At 41.2% G+C, this 16,659-nt stretch overlaps 4 protein-coding genes across 7 annotated transcripts; 2 read left to right on the top strand and 2 right to left on the bottom strand.

Annotated features, from left to right (window-relative positions):
- Nucleotides 1–109: 109 nt before the first annotated feature.
- gatd1 (glutamine amidotransferase class 1 domain containing 1) lies at nt 110–2,893 on the top strand. The gene is made up of 7 exons (XM_034085346.2): nt 110–262; nt 489–565; nt 1,201–1,306; nt 1,397–1,504; nt 1,589–1,680; nt 2,091–2,184; nt 2,275–2,893. Exons 1-7 carry the CDS (start codon nt 214–216, stop codon nt 2,388–2,390), a joined length of 642 nt encoding a protein of 213 aa, XP_033941237.1. The 5' UTR covers nt 110–213; the 3' UTR covers nt 2,391–2,893.
- Nucleotides 2,426–6,443, bottom strand: chid1 (chitinase domain containing 1). Its single transcript, XM_034085343.2, has 12 exons — nt 6,060–6,443; nt 5,709–5,852; nt 4,892–5,024; nt 4,766–4,810; nt 4,548–4,654; nt 4,405–4,466; nt 4,212–4,301; nt 4,017–4,118; nt 3,780–3,929; nt 3,501–3,581; nt 3,368–3,410; nt 2,426–3,255 (listed from the first exon to the last, which is right to left on the bottom strand). Exons 1-12 carry the CDS (start codon nt 6,165–6,167, stop codon nt 3,157–3,159), a joined length of 1,164 nt encoding a protein of 387 aa, XP_033941234.1. The 5' UTR covers nt 6,168–6,443; the 3' UTR covers nt 2,426–3,156.
- Nucleotides 6,444–6,540: 97 nt separating this feature from the next.
- ighmbp2 (immunoglobulin mu DNA binding protein 2) lies at nt 6,541–13,131 on the top strand. 4 transcript variants are annotated; one of them, XM_034085340.2, is made up of 16 exons: nt 6,541–6,602; nt 7,188–7,270; nt 7,467–7,636; nt 7,735–7,930; nt 8,012–8,109; nt 8,220–8,383; nt 8,498–8,698; nt 8,777–8,924; nt 9,006–9,180; nt 9,952–10,134; nt 10,221–10,339; nt 10,421–10,515; nt 10,975–11,098; nt 11,188–12,024; nt 12,477–12,676; nt 12,853–13,131. In XM_034085340.2, the coding sequence occupies exons 2-16, from the start codon at nt 7,194–7,196 to the stop codon at nt 13,048–13,050; spliced, it is 2,985 nt and encodes a 994-aa protein (XP_033941231.1). In that variant the 5' UTR covers nt 6,541–6,602; nt 7,188–7,193; the 3' UTR covers nt 13,051–13,131. The 4 variants fall into 4 exon arrangements, with proteins under 4 accessions (XP_033941231.1, XP_033941230.1, XP_033941228.1 ...); XM_034085339.1 differs by having other exon boundaries at nt 6,551–6,607; XM_034085337.2 differs by having other exon boundaries at nt 6,551–6,657.
- A 75-nt stretch (nt 13,132–13,206) lies between these two features.
- LOC117448175 (zinc-binding protein A33-like) lies at nt 13,207–16,634 on the bottom strand. The gene is made up of 6 exons (XM_034085342.1): nt 16,159–16,634; nt 15,785–15,880; nt 15,395–15,625; nt 14,650–14,672; nt 14,449–14,567; nt 13,207–13,885 (listed from the first exon to the last, which is right to left on the bottom strand). Exons 1-6 carry the CDS (start codon nt 16,546–16,548, stop codon nt 13,323–13,325), a joined length of 1,422 nt encoding a protein of 473 aa, XP_033941233.1. The 5' UTR covers nt 16,549–16,634; the 3' UTR covers nt 13,207–13,322.
- Between the last annotated feature and the right edge of the window lie 25 nt (nt 16,635–16,659).

The following is a 16,659-nucleotide window of genomic DNA, read 5'->3' as shown; positions in this document are numbered from 1 at the left end:
CAAATAAAATGCTTGCCATTACTAATCCAAATGATTTGAACATTATTGTCATTTTGTGACAGTGAACTTTTATTCTGAAATCCTGCAGCGGATGTTGTTGTCAGCTGACAGTACTTCCTCCTCCTCGCGGATTTTCTTGCTTGAATTCGCTCACAATTACTTTGTTTTTCCCTAACCAATATTTCATGTGGAATTAACACAAAAACAATTGAAATGTCTGCTAAACCAACTTGTCTGATTGTGGCGAGTGCGTCTCCTCAAGGTGAGTCAGTGCTACCAGCTGATGTGTGATGTGACGTTAACAGAGATAATAACACAAAGCAGTGAGTTTACTACAGAGTTTTCTATCAATTAGAGCTCAGCTGGCGTTATTTATTAACTTTAATAACATGTTAACTCAGGTAAAACATATTTTGCTAGCTATCTTTTTGCATAACAGTAAGGCTAATGTGATGAGCTCTGATGTTTTGTGTGTTTTGATCTTCCAGGGGTTTCAGCAGCTTCTTTCCATCAGTCCTTCAGCCTCTGTTCCTCCGTGTTCAACCTCCAGACAGCCACACCTGGGGTAATACTGTTTATACCTGCTTTAGTGGATAGTTACTCCATGCATATACTGAAGTAGCAAGTAGGCTACTTTGAGGAACTTGTTTTTAAATTCCAGTGCTTCGTACAAAACTCCATTACATCTTGGAGTCGAATATTTTACTTTTTAGAGCACATATTTTGGCTTACGAATGCAGATTTTTTTTTATTTCGTCCATGTCCAGTGTAATTATAATTGAATATCTGTTTTACTTTTTATTTGAATGTTTATTATAAAGGAAGATAGTATTTTTCTGAAAGGTGGAAGGGAAAATTGGCAAGTTATATTTTCCCAAAACATAATATAAAATAGTAAAACCCTGACTTTGACATGTTGCTTTATCAATATTAAAGTAAAAATAAAATGTTAAGTCTACTCTTAGTAGACCTGAATTCAAATGTTACTTGCGTAAGAGTACAAAGGTATCATTGGGAAACTGCATTTTAACAACAGTACCTCAGTATTGTATGATACACGTGGAGACAGAAAGGAAAATCTGTTTTAAACCAAAAATGTAATAATATGTACATTAACCGTAAGAAGGTAGAAGAGCAAAGCCTTATTTGTAGCAATGTTTCTGGTTGAATTGTCCAATCAGACAATTGTTTGTATTGCAGGGAAAGCCAATCGACTTTGTTGGAGTGGATGAAAGCACTGCTAGATGGGTGCAGGACTTCAACGTGAAACCCTACGCAACACCAGCCAAACTTGAATCCATAGATGGTAAGGAAAATCATTTCATGGTAAATTGGCTGTTTTCATGTGCTCTGGTGGTTAGACTTTGCTCAGTCATGTCATGATGACCCTGTCCAGGTGCTCGATACCAGGCGCTGCTCCTCCCAGACTGCCCCGGGGCGCTGAACGACCTGGCACACAGCGGCTCTCTGCACCGCATCCTCACACACTTCATCTCCAAACAAAGTGAGTGTAAGGCTAACCTTAAAAAACTGTCAGTATTTAAAGTATAAATCTGGTGTAGAGCCTTGTTTGTTTCTCTGTGTGCAGAACCTGTTTGTGCAGTGGGACAAGGAGTGTCTGCGCTGTGTTGTGCCACAGAGGGCCAGAGGTGGATCTTCAGTGGATACAGCTTAACAGGGGTAAGTCTCCCTCAATTAAACATGAAGGTAGTATCTAGGGCTGTGATATATCCTTTCAGCAACAACATAAGGAGGTCAAACTGTATGCGAAAAATGTGTACGTGCAATGTAAGGTAAAGCATATAAATGTAAACATGTTATGCTACAACATTTGTGCTGCTTTATATGAAAATGTAAACTTGCAGAGTTCTCAAAACAGGTGAAAATGATTGTATGTTTTTGTGCTGCAAAAATAAAAAAATATTGCAATGACATTTTATTGAACATTTTGGATTTTTTATTTGTGTCATTGAGATGATGCTAAATGTTTTTCCGAATCTAATTGAACTAAAGGGATTTAAGCTTTCTGAACCCTGTAAACAAAAAATTCAAGTGTAATATATTTAATCAGTTTCTATTTCTGCTGAAAGCCCTCAGTGTTTGAACTGGTGCGGAGGCCTGACTTTGCCAACCTGCCCTTGGTCGTGGAAGACTTTGTGAAAGACAGTGGTGGATCGTACACAGGTGAGCTGAGCTGCAGAGCATGGACATTAAGTAGGTAGAGTAAATAATATGGATTTCTAAAACTCTCTCCTGTTTATATCTGTTTTACAGCAAGTCAAGAAGATGCCGTGCATGTAGTCATAGACAGACACCTAATAACTGGTCAGAATATGCAGTCAACATCACTTGCTGTAAATAATCTAATCCTGCTTTCAAATGCCAAGTGAAAAAAAGAAAATCAGGAGCACTCAAATCAATCAACTCAGTTGTTTCACATTTGTATTCATGTAAATAAACAAACATTCATCTCAGACAAATATTGGAAGATACTGGTTCAGAACAGATGTTTGGCACCACTGTAAATACAACTTCATAACTTTCCAATGTTGTAATGATAAACTGATAAAAGCCACACAATCAAATGTCTTGATTTATCATTTAAAAAAAACGAGAGAAAGCAGAAGCAGTTTTGAGTATGTTTAAAGCATCTTCACAGCAAGCAAAGCTGCGACTGAAAGCAGAAATGTGAGCAATGGACAGCAACAGCAGAAGATTTCTGGATCTGGACTGAAGAGAGGCTGCCGATGTCTGCTGCTCGCGAACAAAAGAAGAATGTACCCTTCATTTAAAAGTTGTACCTATTGATGATCATGCACTCTGACTGAACTGCACAAGTTAAAACATTTGACCACAATTCTACCAATGAAATGGAATAAAACATACTGAAGTACCTTGTGTCTGCTGGTAGTATTACGAATGAACAGATTACTGTTTTTCTCATGTAGAGAACATATCAACATTTTCTGGTCCAATAAGCTGAATTGTATTTAAAATTACATTCTTTCAGATTTCTAACTCCGTAACAAAACACACAAAAGTATAATTCCTGCATACAGAGCTTGATCTTTTGATGCTTCCCTGTTCAAGGAAAAAAGAGAAAATCCCATGTGCTGATGCTCCAAAGTCCACAGGTGTCACTTCTGGAGCCAACTCTTATAGGAGATCATAGAAATAGTCCAGTCCTTGTCCCAATTCCCACAAGGAAACTCCTGTTCCCAGTTCAGTAGCTAAAGAGATCCTCAGGTAGAGTGACTGTAAAATAAGTAAATTATGTTAAAGTAGCAGTAAACACAATAATAACACTTTGGTTAAAAAAAGTTAAGGCAAGTTATTTTAATGATCTAAAAATGTGCAAAAGACTTACCTTCAATGAGGGATAGTACACCACATGCTTAACTGCGTTGTTCCTAGAAATTAACGTCACAAATTGTGTTGGAAGATTGTGTCTGGAGATTTTATTTGTTAATTGTTTACTTTAAGATAAATGAATTAATTACCTCTTATAACTGAAGTAATGCTCTGCAGACTGTTCGTCCCACAGAAGTTTTGGCCTATTTTCTCGCAAAATCTCGATGTACCTGCAGGAAACCAGAGACAAGTTAGATCATAAATAGATCATTCAATTATTTCCACAGCCTTTTACCTAGACTTCTTAGCTTCTTGTTACTGTATGACACAAAACTGTAACAGCAAGGTTTGGAAAAAAAGTGTGTACAAAAATAATTACGCTAAAATATAACTGAAGTATTCCAGTAGTAGTCACAGTATTAGCTCACCTTCCTCCCAGGAGTGGCTCCGTTCCCTGGCTTGCAAAATCAAGGCCATACATATTGAGTCCAAGCAGGATCTTTTGCCTCCACTGAGTGTTGGGAGCGAGCTGGAGAACACAGTCTCTCATCCAGGGCAGGGGGGAGCTCGGGCCCGCTCTATTGAACAAAAACAAACCCATAGCAACTCAGAACATTGTCAGCATTAATACTGTGCATCTCCTTCTGCATCACTGGCTCTCTCACATGGCACCGCTGGAGTAGTCGTACGTCATGAGGCTGAATCCATCCACGACAGGGGCCAACTGCTCAAACTCTTCCCTGCCAAACATCCCCGGCTGCCCTGTACTGATAACGACAGGAAGGAAAAGAAGCAAAAGGGGGAGTCAGCACCAATTTATTAGGATTTATTGTCACTGAAAGAAAAATGATTCCACTCACCTGGTCACAGCAGGAGGGATGACAAGAATGCAGTCTAATCTTTTAGCCTTCAGAGTCTCACATATGTGTTTCACCATATGTACAAGCTCCCTGTGTGAAGATTATTTTTACATGTTTGATTATTTGTATTGCCTTCTTGAATCGTCAGACAAAAAAGTAGTAATAATAAAGAAGGGTCAATCGGATAACTCACTTTCTTTTGTCTCCGCCCAGCTGGCTCCACACCTCCAAGGTGAAACCATCGAAACCTTCAGTCTGCAAAAACACAGCTTCATTAGACACAGGACAAAAAACACTTTCGTAAGAGAGTTAAAGCTAAACAAACCCATTTTTTACCTTTGCAACATCCACCAGCTCACTTCCCAGCTCTTCAATTTCATCTTCACTCGCCAGCACACTCATGTAGTCCTGGTAAGACCAGCCATCAAATAACAGCCGAGGCACTGAGGGTAAACAAATTTAAGCAAATAAAACCAACAATAGATTCTCATCCGACACTACTTGCACACATTCACAGATCTGAATTGTGGGCAGTGGAGAGGACATCTACTTACCCATCCTGACTTTTTTGTTAGACTTGCGTACAGCTTTGACCCAGCCTGGAGAGACAGAAAGAGCCCTTTATTAACATATATTACTAAACACTTCCTATTTGACTGTGAATGACGCAAGTTCTCTACCTGGGTCATGATCGTGCAGTCCGGTAACGTCAAAGGTTTCAGGTCCTCGTCGGCGGACCTGAAGCCAAACTGGACACAATGAAGTCAGTTTAGCACCAAACATCTTGGCAACGTCGTAGCCGTGGGCATTCCACTGGAGGGTAGGGGGGAAAAGGACATGTGATTAAAAAATATTGAGTCAAAACATCCTACACAGGAAGGATAAGTTCAAAGTAAAGGACCGTTGAAGTATAATATAATACAACAGCTGCATGTACATGTTTAATTAAACGGTCTCTGCAATACTTCCTCCTCTCCATTCTAAAAATGGATAACATCCTGGTAACACTGAGTAACTTCTAAAGTAGGTAGCAATCACTCTTTTATTTTATCTGCAGGTTTTTATAAATTATTTAATCGATTAGTTGTTTTGTTTTTTAGAGTCGAATACACCAAAACGTATATACTCAAATTGCCCTTTTTCCAACAAGCAGTGTAGAATCAACAGATCTTTAATTTACCATTGCACGAAACTGCTCTTATCTTTTCTGTAGATAATGCAGCATCAGCGGCATTTGACATTCTTGCTTGCAGTATTAGGTCAATTATAAATAGATATTCAAAAAGTTGCCAATTATTTACTCAGGACTTAAACTTGTAACAGAATATTTTTTCTGTGTAGTACCATATCCCAGTATTTCTTCCGGCAATGCATTATAGGTCTGTGAGTATTGCATTCATTATGAATCTAAACGTATCGTTTAATGCTGTGTTGTCATGTTAGACAGTCTATGTTTGAACAGTAGCAAGGGAGGATGTAGATGTGTTTTTGACTTACAGGTGTGACATATCCAAGCACTGGTCCTTGAAAGGTTCTTTTGATCCGAGCCCAGTTTCTTTTTTCCTCCTTCACTATGTCTTTCCAGAGCGGGTCTGTCACAACCAGGCCTCTCTCCAGAACAGACATCTCAGATAGCGATGTCTAAACAGTGAGATCAAAATGAACAGCACCTTTCAGTGACAGATAACAATCATATTCATGACTACAAACATGACAGGTGGAGCATATTCCTGATTCTGGACAGTCAGGTAAGCCCAGTGAAATGTCAGGCAGACAGACGAGAGCTTGTTTGACCTGCAGCACACAGCTCACACTTATTTCAAGGTAAACACCAGAAGTTATACTCACCTCAGCATCAGCTGCTTTATGCGCCTTCTTTGCATCCTTTTTTGAAAGAGTGGCACTGACCAAACAGAAGCATGAGATGGCGTGCAACAGAAATAATGTCGTTCTCATTTCCAAACAAAGGCAGTGAAAGGGAGCCGTGAAGCTGTTAAATATAAAATGTGTTAGCAGCTCACAGTCTGCAGGTTTGCAGTGCAAGTGCTTCCTTCCTGAATGAGATCTGGTAGATAAAACCACCCAGCATATCCTGCTGCGGTTTGAAGACTCACAGAACAACGAGCCAAAAAAGACCCGTTCACACTGCTGAAATGTACAGTTTGACAAATAACCTGGTTCCGACTATCGGACGGGTTGATTGACAATTTAGCTCAACGTGTTTCTCTCTGGAGCGTCAACGAAGCTGGGTGACTTCCGGTTGCGTGTTTTTCAAAATAAATGTATGTGAGCGCGCTAAGTCATCTGAGCCGATAGGTGGCAGTGTAGCTATCATGCTAACAAGCTAGCGCAACAAAAGAAGACGGCAATGAGTTTAACAAACACACTGGTGTAATGTAGATATTTGCAGGATATTTCAAAGTTCTCCCGCATGAATAACATTAAGGTTTCTGCTTTCTGCTCACCTGTGGTCTCTTCAGCTAACTACATTAACAGTTGAGTGTCATTTTCTCCTGCTAGCTGTAGCTAAAGTTAATCCGTTTTTGAGTGCAGTGTGGTTAGCACTTAGCAAGCTAACATGTCAGCATTCAATACGCTTTTAACGTGTTTATACTATTGACTAAGCTGTACCCTACCTGTGTTCCCTCGTTTATTACCTTACATTGTTGTTCCTTATATTAAAGTGGAGTTAAAAGTATTTGTCACTGAGGTGCAGTGGGTATGGATGTTTAAAGTTGCATAGTATGGATATATAACAAAGTAGAATTACCTCACTGTAACTGTACTTAAGTAAAGTTCTTGAATAAATACAGTTAGCTACATTCCCCCACCTTGATAATGAGAGAACTATCATATCCAATGACGACAACAGTTTTTAGTATGACCTTCTCTGTTGTCTGTAGCTTAAGGGAAGTGTAACTAACATAATGTTTTGGATCTGTGCTGAAACATTTATCATCTTTTCTGTCTTTTTAGTTAGCAATGGCGGTGGAACAGTTTGTGTCAAAAACACTTGAGCTTCTACAGGAGGAAAGGGAGGCTGAAATAGAGGAGAACAGGTAAGAAAGAATAACATGGACTGTAATACTTAACTTAATAATTGGATAATTTGGCAATTTTGCTATGCTCTTCCCTGAAGTTAGGGATTTTGGAAAAAGATCCTACACTCCAAAGAATTATGCTTGGTAATCCCTCTACCTGACTTACCTTAAATCTGTGACTAAAACACTACAATGTCTTGTTTTGTGCCTACAGGATATGGCAGGAGAACATCTCTCTGAAGGATCTTCAGAGTAAAGGGGTTTGCCTGCTGAAATTGCAGATAAGCAGTCAGTCCACAGGTCTGTACGGTCGCACAGTCGTCATCTTCGAGCCACGGAAACATTTGGGTTTTACATCTCTGCCAAGCAACAGCTTTGGACCTGGTGAGAGGGAATATTTAAACGTCAGATCTGTGTGTTTCTGTGTGACTGTAGTTTCATTATTGTTGCTTAATAATTAAACATGTATGTCTTTGTAATAGGTGACATAGTGGGCTTGTATGACACTGGTGGATGCACCGCAGCCTCACAGATTGGCACAGGGATAGTGACAAGGGTCAGCCAAACTGCGATAAGTGTGGCCTTTGATGATTCTAACGATGGCCTCAGCTTCGATACAGATGGTCTTCACAACCTCTTAAAATTGGCAAATGATGTTACCTACAAACGAATGAAAAAGTGAGTGACGTCGGTAATTTAAGACAAAAAAAAGAGTTATGCAACCTGTGAAACATATTTTTACTTTTCCTGTGCTTGCAGTGCCTTGAATACATTAAATGGATACAGAAATGGACCAGCGGCCAATCTGATAGACGTTCTCTTTGGAAACTCAACACCTTCTTCACAAACACAGCCAAGTAAGTGACACTAAAATTGTGCCTACTGGTAGCACATCCAAACTTTCCAAATCAGAAAAAATCTTACAATACAAAGGACTAACTCTTGGTATCCTATTATGTTTCATCAGACGAGTTTAAATTCTTTAACTCCAACCTGGATGATTCCCAGAGAGAAGCTGTGTCCTTTACTCTGTCTCAGAGAGAGTTAGCTGTGATTCATGGACCACCAGGCACTGGGAAAACCACCACTGTGGTCGAGATCATCCTGCAAGCAGTCAAACAAGGCCAAAAGGTGCAGAAAGTTTATATTTATTAGTGCATGTGTTAATACTTTTCCTCCTACTTATTATTTCCTTACATTTATCTGAAGTTGACCTTTTCGTAATTGAATGATGTGTTTGTGCAGGTCTTGTGCTGTGCTCCATCCAACGTGGCGGTGGATAATTTAGTAGAGAGGTTAGCCCAATGCAAGGCTAAAGTCCTGAGGCTGGGTCACCCTGCCAGACTGCTGGAGTCCATACAGAAACACTCACTGGACGCCATCCTCGCTCAGAGCGACAGTGCAGGCATCATTGCAGACATCCGTAAAGACATGGACAAAGCATTTGTATGTATTTAAGTGTGTGGTCCTCTTACTAGCATGTGTGACATTTTGAATGATTTCTAATATATATTTGTTCTCAAGGTGGGAATAAAGAAGATGCGTGAAAGAGGAGACCGGGTGAACTACAAAAGGGAAATAGGGGAGCTAAGAAAAGAGCTGAGGACCAGGGAGGCAACAGCCATCGCCCAGATCCTCAAAAGTGCTGATGTTGTGTTATCAACCAACACAGGTCAGTTAGGGCTCCGGGTGAAGATAATGTATTTTCAGTGATGATGAAAGGCCATCAGAGAGCACTTGTTTGTGTCTGCAGGTGCTTGTCACACTGGTCCGCTGAAGTACCTGCCAGCGGAGCACTTTGATTGGGTGGTGATAGACGAGTGCGCTCAGGCGCTGGAGAGCAGCTGCTGGATCGCCCTGCTCCGAGCGCGCAAGTGCATCCTGGCTGGAGACTACAAGCAGCTACCACCGACCATCAAATCACAAAAGTAAAGAAACAACAACCCGATTTCATCTTTTTGTGCATTAATATGTTTTAAAGAATTCATTTTATATTGGTCCTGCTGCAATAATTGAAATATTTTCCTTAACCCCTGAAAACATTAATGACGTTTTTATTCTTAGCAATAAAAAATTCCAATGAAATAACGCGATTGAGGCGATTGGACGGTGTCACGTCAAACGCCAGAGTTCAATTTTTGCAACTCGAGCGTCAAATTCACGTGACGCGTTCTTGCGGAAGCCATTCAGCGTTGGGATTCGCTCTGACGTGCTGCTGTTGATCAGTTGTAAAGATGGAAGAGATGATCGTTGTGGCTGTCAACGGTATGTTTGTTTTGAATGACGCGTTAAAACATACTGCAAGCCGCGGTGAAACTTGAGCGATTGGAATGCGACGCGAATATTCGCATCGCGTCCGGTGTGAACGCAGCATTAGGGTCCAATAGTAATTCACCAGAACTGTGTGTTTGTGCTTTGATCAGAGTATATTGACAGTGCTGGCAACAAAAGCAACATCTAATAAAAAAACTCAGCGCATTTGAAATAAAAAGCTACGTTTGGGATTGGTGCAAGTCCTGTCAAACCAGTTAGAAAATCACAGATACAAACACAAACACAGTAGTCTTTTATATAAAATAAAGAAAAACATTTAGTTTTCTCTTCAGCACACCTCAGTCATAGTAAGATGGTGTTTGAGAAATGCTATCAGGGTCTTTTATATGATCATAGTTGCACACTGTTCTTTTTTCTCTCCACAGGGCTGCATCAAAAGGCCTGTCCCTCAGCCTCATGGAGAGACTCATCCAGATGTACGGGGACTTGGTGGTCCGCATGCTAACAGTCCAGTACCGCATGAACAGTGCCATCATGGACTGGGCCTCCAAAGAGATGTACCAGGGACGACTTACAGCTCACAGCTCTGTAGAGAAACACCTGTTAAAGTGAGTGTAAGCTTGAGGATGGAGAGTCTCTAATGTTTGTATATCCGTGAATCTAAAAGATAACAATTGTGTCTTTGATGCTGAAGAGATCTACCTGGAGTCGCCTGTGTTGAAGAGACCAGCACGCCGCTCCTTCTTATCGACACAGCAGGCTGCGGTCTGAGCGAGATGGAGGTCACTGAGGGGCAGTCCAAAGGCAATCAAGGTTAGTCATTTTTATTGTAAAGAACACATCGTTTTATTACAGATAGGGTTTTATGGGATCTGACCTGACCGTTATCCTCAGGTGAGGTCGACATCGTTGAACTGCACATAAAGGCCTTGACTGAAGCTGGGGTTAAAGCTAAAGACATCGCTGTTATCGCTCCGTACAATCTACAGGTAGGTCACTGATTGGAGGAACTGTACTGCAAAATACATGTTAACTTAACCTCTACTACTGTACTGTGTCAAAGCAATATTTGCATCATTTGTATTGAATATTTTATTAATAAAATATCTAAACATTCAAAGGATTAAAAAGAAAATGCCCCAAAAAGAAAATGTAATACTGAACTAGAATTCTAAATGACATTAAAAGTTATGTACTCAATAAAAGGTCAGAAAATAGTAGAAAATGGCATTCCCAGTTTCTCAAATTTAAATGTTTCAAAAGATATTCAATTTAAAATGATATAAAACGGAACAAAATGCAAACCTTTTTTCTCGAAAAATAATTTCAACAGTTTATCATTTATTGACAGTTGTCGATTGTTCTTCTTTCAATCAGCTGTTCAATCAGTCGACCAGTCATTGCAGATTCATAAAAAGTAACTCATTGATGTTCTGGTCTCTGTAAAGGTGGATCTTCTGCGTCAGAAGCTTTCTGCGAGGCATCCTGAGCTGGAGATAAAGTCAGTGGATGGATTTCAGGGCAGAGAGAAGGAGGCCGTGGTGTTGTCCTTAGTTCGGTCCAACAGAAAAGGTCATTTAGCTAAAAAGGATGTCTGATTCTGTAACACCATGAATGTTAGCTGCACGTATTCATGTATTTGTTAACTCTTTTAATTCCAGGGGCAGTTGGGTTTCTGTCAGAGGACCGAAGGATTAACGTGGCTGTAACGCGTGCGAGGCGTCACATCGCTGTTGTGTGCGACACGCAGACCGTCCAGAATCACGCTTTCCTGAAGTCCCTGATCGATCACATGACTCAACATGGTGAGGTCAGAACAGCATTTGAGTACATCCAAGACATCGCGCCACAAAACTACACCCGCGACCCCAAAGACACAAAGTCTTCCAGCAGCTCCACGTCCACCAAACAGAAGGTCAAAGATCAGCCTCCCAGCAGGACGAAGCCACCGCAGAAGAGTTCAACCGGAAGCAGCGCTAATGAAAATACTGCAGGGAAAGAGAAGCACACAAAGTCCAGCTTAACATGCCTGACAGAGGAAGAGCAGAAGAAGAACAGAACTGCTGAGATCACGGCGCAGGTGGAGAGCTTTCTGAAGGACTCAAATCAGAGTGAACTACAGTTCCCATCATCCTTTAACTCTCATGACCGCCTGCTGGTTCACCAGATCGCCGAGGAGATGGGCCTCGTGCATGAGAGTAAAGGGGAGGGGAAGGACAGGTGCATCACTGTCGCCAGACCCCTGGAGTCAACACCCGCTGAGGAGCCACCACAGGAAGAAGAAGAAGAAGAGAAGGAAGAGGAAGAAGAGAAGGAAGAAGACAAAGTCCAGAATCCCCAGAAAGAGCAGCTTTCTCAAACCGCATTAGACTTAAAGAGTTTACATTTGGAGCGAATGAAGAGGGAGCAGCAGAAGAGGGAAGAAAACGCTCAACAAAAGAAGCAACAAAACATCATCCTGCCAGCTCAGGCCTCGAAGAAACCAAAGGCTGCTAAAGGTAGTAGAAACATCTCGCCTGAAGAAGCACTCACCAGTATTTGTATTTTTCATTACTCTTACTCACATTTTTTTCTAGATTTTTATTTCAGTTTGTCATAGTCCAAGTTGTTGTCTTTGAAAGTCTTGTTTTTTCTGTCCAAAACCCAAAATAATTGGCAATTACTTTTGATTACAATTAGATTATTTGCCCAATTGTTTCAGCTTTATTTTTAAATTGATACGATATGACACACTTTATTGTCCTTGTAAGGACATTTGATTTGCAACGGTCCAGCAGTTCCATAGAAAAAGCAAATCATAAATACTACATAGTACGTGATAAAAGACAATACCATGACTTATGTGCACAGACGTACATACACAGACGACACACTGACGATGACAAACCCCAAGGTCAACAACAACAGCTGTTATTGTTTTCAGCTTCGAACCTTTCCATTTGTCTCCCAGTAAAGAGTAAAACGAAGACGGGCGCCTGCGGCATCGCTGCTGCCGCCGCTCCAGACGAAGACTTCGACACACTCATCAACGCCGTCATAAAGGCTGAGCGTGTGTGCAGTTTCCTGAGGTGCAAAGCTTCTGTGCTGATGCTCGGACAGCTCTGCCTGTTCTGCAACAGGCAGTACTGTCTCAGTCATCATATACCAGAGGTGAGACCGGAACAGACCCCAACGAGTACATGTTCTTTTTTACTATGTAGTCGTTTTTAAAATCCATGGAGGAAGGAAAGTATTTTATTAGTCTGTGTATTGATAGTTCGCCATAAGTGACAACCTAAATATAAGAAAGGTGTTGTTTTCTGATGTCATGTGTTGCACCTTTTTAGGTTCACGGCTGCGGAGATAAAGCCAAGTCTCACGCTCGCATGAGAATAAGCAAGGAGGGCGTTCTTTACGCCGGGAGCGGGAAGAAGGATAAAACCATGGACCCCAACAAGAAAGCCTATCTGCAGAGGAAACTGGATTCTAAACTGAAAGATATGTCAACACAGAGGAAGCCAAAACAGAAAGAAAATGAAAGTTAATAACATCAAATCAACTCTACATATTTATCTGACCTGAGACTGTCTTTTAAATAACGTTAAACAAATAAAATGTTGAAAGTGTTGTGTCTTATTTCATCAACTACACAGTAGGCTACAGTGTCATACATCTTCCTCAACTCAAGCACCATGTATTATGTCATCACCTATCCAGTATGATGCCTGTGCAACCATCAGATGCAGTGTCATGTAACTTCTGCTGAACTTCATATTGAAACTTTTGCAACGTCTCCCTCCACACTAGCACCATGTGTCTACTGCATGTGAGACTCTATGTGCAATGCTACTTTCTGAGGACAGATGATCAGCTGGCTGCAGTGTTTCCCCTCTGCACTCAACCCAGGGGAGAAGAAGGGAAACATCCTCTCTGTGAATCTGTCTTTGAAAGTGTATATTATTGTTGAATCGGCCTCGTTGATGAAAACAACCTTTCCTTTATCATTGTCCAGCTGTACAGTGATCTTCTCAGGTTTCTGCTTCAACACCAGCTTGGTGCGAGGCGAGGTCTGAGCCCAGAACGAGTCTCCATTGCTCACACCGATCACCCAGAAACCCTCGCTGGGGTTGAGGAAGACGGTACTCCTCCTCTTGATGGACTCCCGGGCCACTCCGATGTGCCAGTCTTTGCCCTGGCCCACCTCCACCATCCAGCTGTGCCTCCCTGACGTGAAGCCGCTGGCCCCCAGCACACACACACGGCTGGTGAAGCGTTCAGGGTTATCAGGGAGGAGCTGCTTACTGCTGAACTGCACACAGGTCAGATCTTCAGACAGCTTCAGGTTGGACTGGGCCGTGTTTGGATCCAGAGTAATCGGGACTGAAAGTATCACAAATATTCAGTACATTAAAGATCCCCTATAATACTCTTTTTCATCAATATATTATAGTTCTCAGTTATACACAAAACATGTCTCTGAAGTGTTTGGCTCGAAATACCGAACAGATCATTGCAGCATTACCCATAAACCCCTCTGTTTCAGCCCTGTTTCAAAAGTGCTGATTCTCTGTCTTTAACTTTAGATGAAAATAAGGAGCCCCTCCCCTCAGAGATATTTGGTTAAAAAGAACACAATGGTGCTCGAGGAGGAGATTCGGGATAAGGTGGGCGGGTGTTACCTTGGTTGCTGATTGGCTAATGGTTACACAACCCAAAAAAACATGACATCACAAAGTGGCCACAATCTGATCAGCTCCTTTTCAGACAGGTTTTTATAAAAAAATGGATCAGGGCAAGAAGAGCGCACATCTTTTTTTGCTGAAACTTTCAGAATCTCTTTACACAGAGAGGACACATGTTTATGTATAAAAGACATGAAAAAGTGGATTTTGCATAATAGGTGAAAATATTCTTTACTTATAAGCCATTTTCTGTTCACTCACCACATGTGATGGTGCTGGCCATCTGCTTCCAAACTTCAAACCTAAGTGAGCCCAGATGCTTTGCAGAGTTGATCAGGATATCTCTGATACACTGCGGCGCTTGAATGGTGCATTTGACCCTGAAACATGTTGAAATAATTACAACATTGACTTATGGAGACACGTTAGGGCTACGTTTGGCAGATGGTGAGTTACACATACCTTTTATGTGTCTGCTTGTAGTCCTAAAGATCCAGAAAGAAAGTGAAATAAATGCAGCTTATTATTTAAATCTGAGGTGTGTAGCCATACGCACAGCAGGGGTCGTTTGAGTAAAAAGAAACACTATATAAATAACACAAATATTTTTGAATGTATGCATGAAAGGAAACATTAATAAAATAATACATGACAAATGGAAATCACAATCGTAAAGTTAGACACCAAGCTCCTAAGGCCATGAAGGTGTCATTTGCTCATAGCTTTGAAATGTTGATCAGCCTGGCTGTGGTTGACAGTCACACCTTGTCAGAGCCTATTGTTACATATAGTATACTGATCAATCTGGTATATTGTCGTTAAGAAGGATTAAAATGTCCATTCAAATACATTGGTGGTCTGTGCACAGTGGTTGCTCTTAGCATCTTGTGGCACTGATGGGATTTATAAAGCCGTTCTCTATGGTAAAGCCAGTAATTGTACCTCTACTGCTGCTTTTGTGTGTGTTATTGTGTGACTTTGGTTATACCGGACTCACAAACGTAGCAAACAATTTCAATATAATGTGAATTTTTCAGGTGTCCCCTGTTGACAGCAATGCATTGCTTTGCTCCTTTTCCCTTATTGCTGTCTGTTTCTGGGGGGGTGCCATCGACCCCTTAGTGTAGCTTATACACTGACTATGGATGAACCTCATATATCCCCACTTTAAGCCTTATTGTCACGTAAACAATGGCAGTAGATGTACCTGTAGAAATGTTAAATCCTTGGCTCTGAGGGCCCCCTCGACTTCACTGATGGTGGAGTAGAGGGTCTTGATTTGCTCCTCGATGTTTTCCAGCTTCTCACACATCACCTGCGTCTTGATCTGCTCCTCCTGTCTGAGCACCTTCAGCCTGCTGTTCTCCTCCTCCCTGAGGAACACGTGCAGCTTCTCAAACTCCTCCTTTATCGCTTCCTCACTGTGATTCACTTGGCTCTGGAATGTTTGTGGATATATTTTTGGCAGACACATAAAAGAATATTTGCGTGTCGTCCGGGAAGGAACTTTCTATCTTGGCGGAAACTGAATGAGTGAGACTAAAGAATCAGAATTCAAATATTAGAGGTATATCAAAACACACAATTATATCTTTACCTGTATATAGCGTTTGGTTTCCTCCCATTGCACCTTTGTCATGTTCAATAATCTGAGATGTTTCCTCAAGGACTCCAGCATGGCTGAGATTTCTTTCTGAAATATTCAAAAGATTAATAATTGACAGTCTAAATCTGGAGCTGAAACTATTATTCTATGAATTGACAAAACATCAATGTGCTACTTTTCTCAGTTTTATATAACTAACTAATTGTCTATTATGAAAGTAATTGTTAGTTGCAGCCCAATCCCCTTTTACACTAGAAGAAAAACAACCGGACACAAACACATCTTCACTACAGACAAGTCATTGTGTTGGAGAATATTTGCAGTAAATCCCCTTGTTATTTCCCCAGTTTCTATTTTTACTCTACCTTTTTCTGTGTGGCGGCCTCCTCCACTGGGCTGCACTCGTGAACTTTGTGCTGTTTTGACGTTTGGCAGACGAGGCAGATTGGCTCGAGGTCATTGTGACAGAAAATATTCAGCTTCTCGTTGTGAACCCGACAAACGTCCTGAGTGCTTCTGGTCTTTAACACCTGATATTCGTCCGCAGCTATCTTTAGTTCCAGGTTGATAGGAGGCCTCCCAATGACAGACACAGCCTGACACACAGGACATTCTCGACACCCTTTCCATTCCCAGAATTTCTTTAAACAAAATCTGCAAATATTGTGGCCACAATTTAGGAGCACGGGAAGGTAGTAAATATCAGAGCATTGAGGACAAAGTAAGTCCCCTTCAGAGAATGAAAGCGCTGCCATCAGGAGGAAGATTTCCTGCAAAGTGAGCTCACAGGAAAACAAACCTCCAGTGTTGCAGGTGTTGTGACAGAAGGCGGTACGATGCTTATGGCTTAGTTGAAACTTCTGTAA

The sequence above is a fragment of the Pseudochaenichthys georgianus genome, chromosome 6, assembly GCF_902827115.2.
Source record: "Pseudochaenichthys georgianus chromosome 6, fPseGeo1.2, whole genome shotgun sequence".
Taxonomy (NCBI): Eukaryota; Metazoa; Chordata; class Actinopteri; order Perciformes; family Channichthyidae; genus Pseudochaenichthys; species Pseudochaenichthys georgianus.
Note: the sequence above shows the minus strand (reverse complement) of the source record. Positions and strands in the feature narration are given on the sequence as shown.

Coding starts and splice junctions, on each gene's coding strand:
- LOC117448175 (XM_034085342.1), bottom strand. CDS start 16,548: ATGGCAGCGCTTTCATTCTCTGAAGGGGACTTACTTTGTCCTCAATGC. Junction 15,626..15,784: donor AAACCAAACGCTATATACAG/GTAAAGATATAA, acceptor CAAACATTCCAG/AGCCAAGTGAATCACAGTGA. Junction 14,673..15,394: donor AGGATTTAACATTTCTACAG/GTACATCTACTG, acceptor CTGGATCTTTAG/GACTACAAGCAGACACATAA.
- chid1 (XM_034085343.2), bottom strand. CDS start 6,167: ATGAGAACGACATTATTTCTGTTGCACGCCATCTCATGCTTCTGTTTG. Junction 4,811..4,891: donor ACTGCACGATCATGACCCAG/GTAGAGAACTTG, acceptor CTGTCTCTCCAG/GCTGGGTCAAAGCTGTACGC. Junction 4,119..4,211: donor ATCCCTCCTGCTGTGACCAG/GTGAGTGGAATC, acceptor TGTCGTTATCAG/TACAGGGCAGCCGGGGATGT.
- ighmbp2 (XM_034085337.2), top strand. Junction 7,931..8,011: donor ACCTACAAACGAATGAAAAA/GTGAGTGACGTC, acceptor CTGTGCTTGCAG/TGCCTTGAATACATTAAATG. Junction 10,516..10,974: donor TCGCTCCGTACAATCTACAG/GTAGGTCACTGA, acceptor GTCTCTGTAAAG/GTGGATCTTCTGCGTCAGAA.
- gatd1 (XM_034085346.2), top strand. CDS start 214: ATGTCTGCTAAACCAACTTGTCTGATTGTGGCGAGTGCGTCTCCTCAA. Junction 263..488: donor GGCGAGTGCGTCTCCTCAAG/GTGAGTCAGTGC, acceptor TTGATCTTCCAG/GGGTTTCAGCAGCTTCTTTC. Junction 1,307..1,396: donor CAAACTTGAATCCATAGATG/GTAAGGAAAATC, acceptor GACCCTGTCCAG/GTGCTCGATACCAGGCGCTG.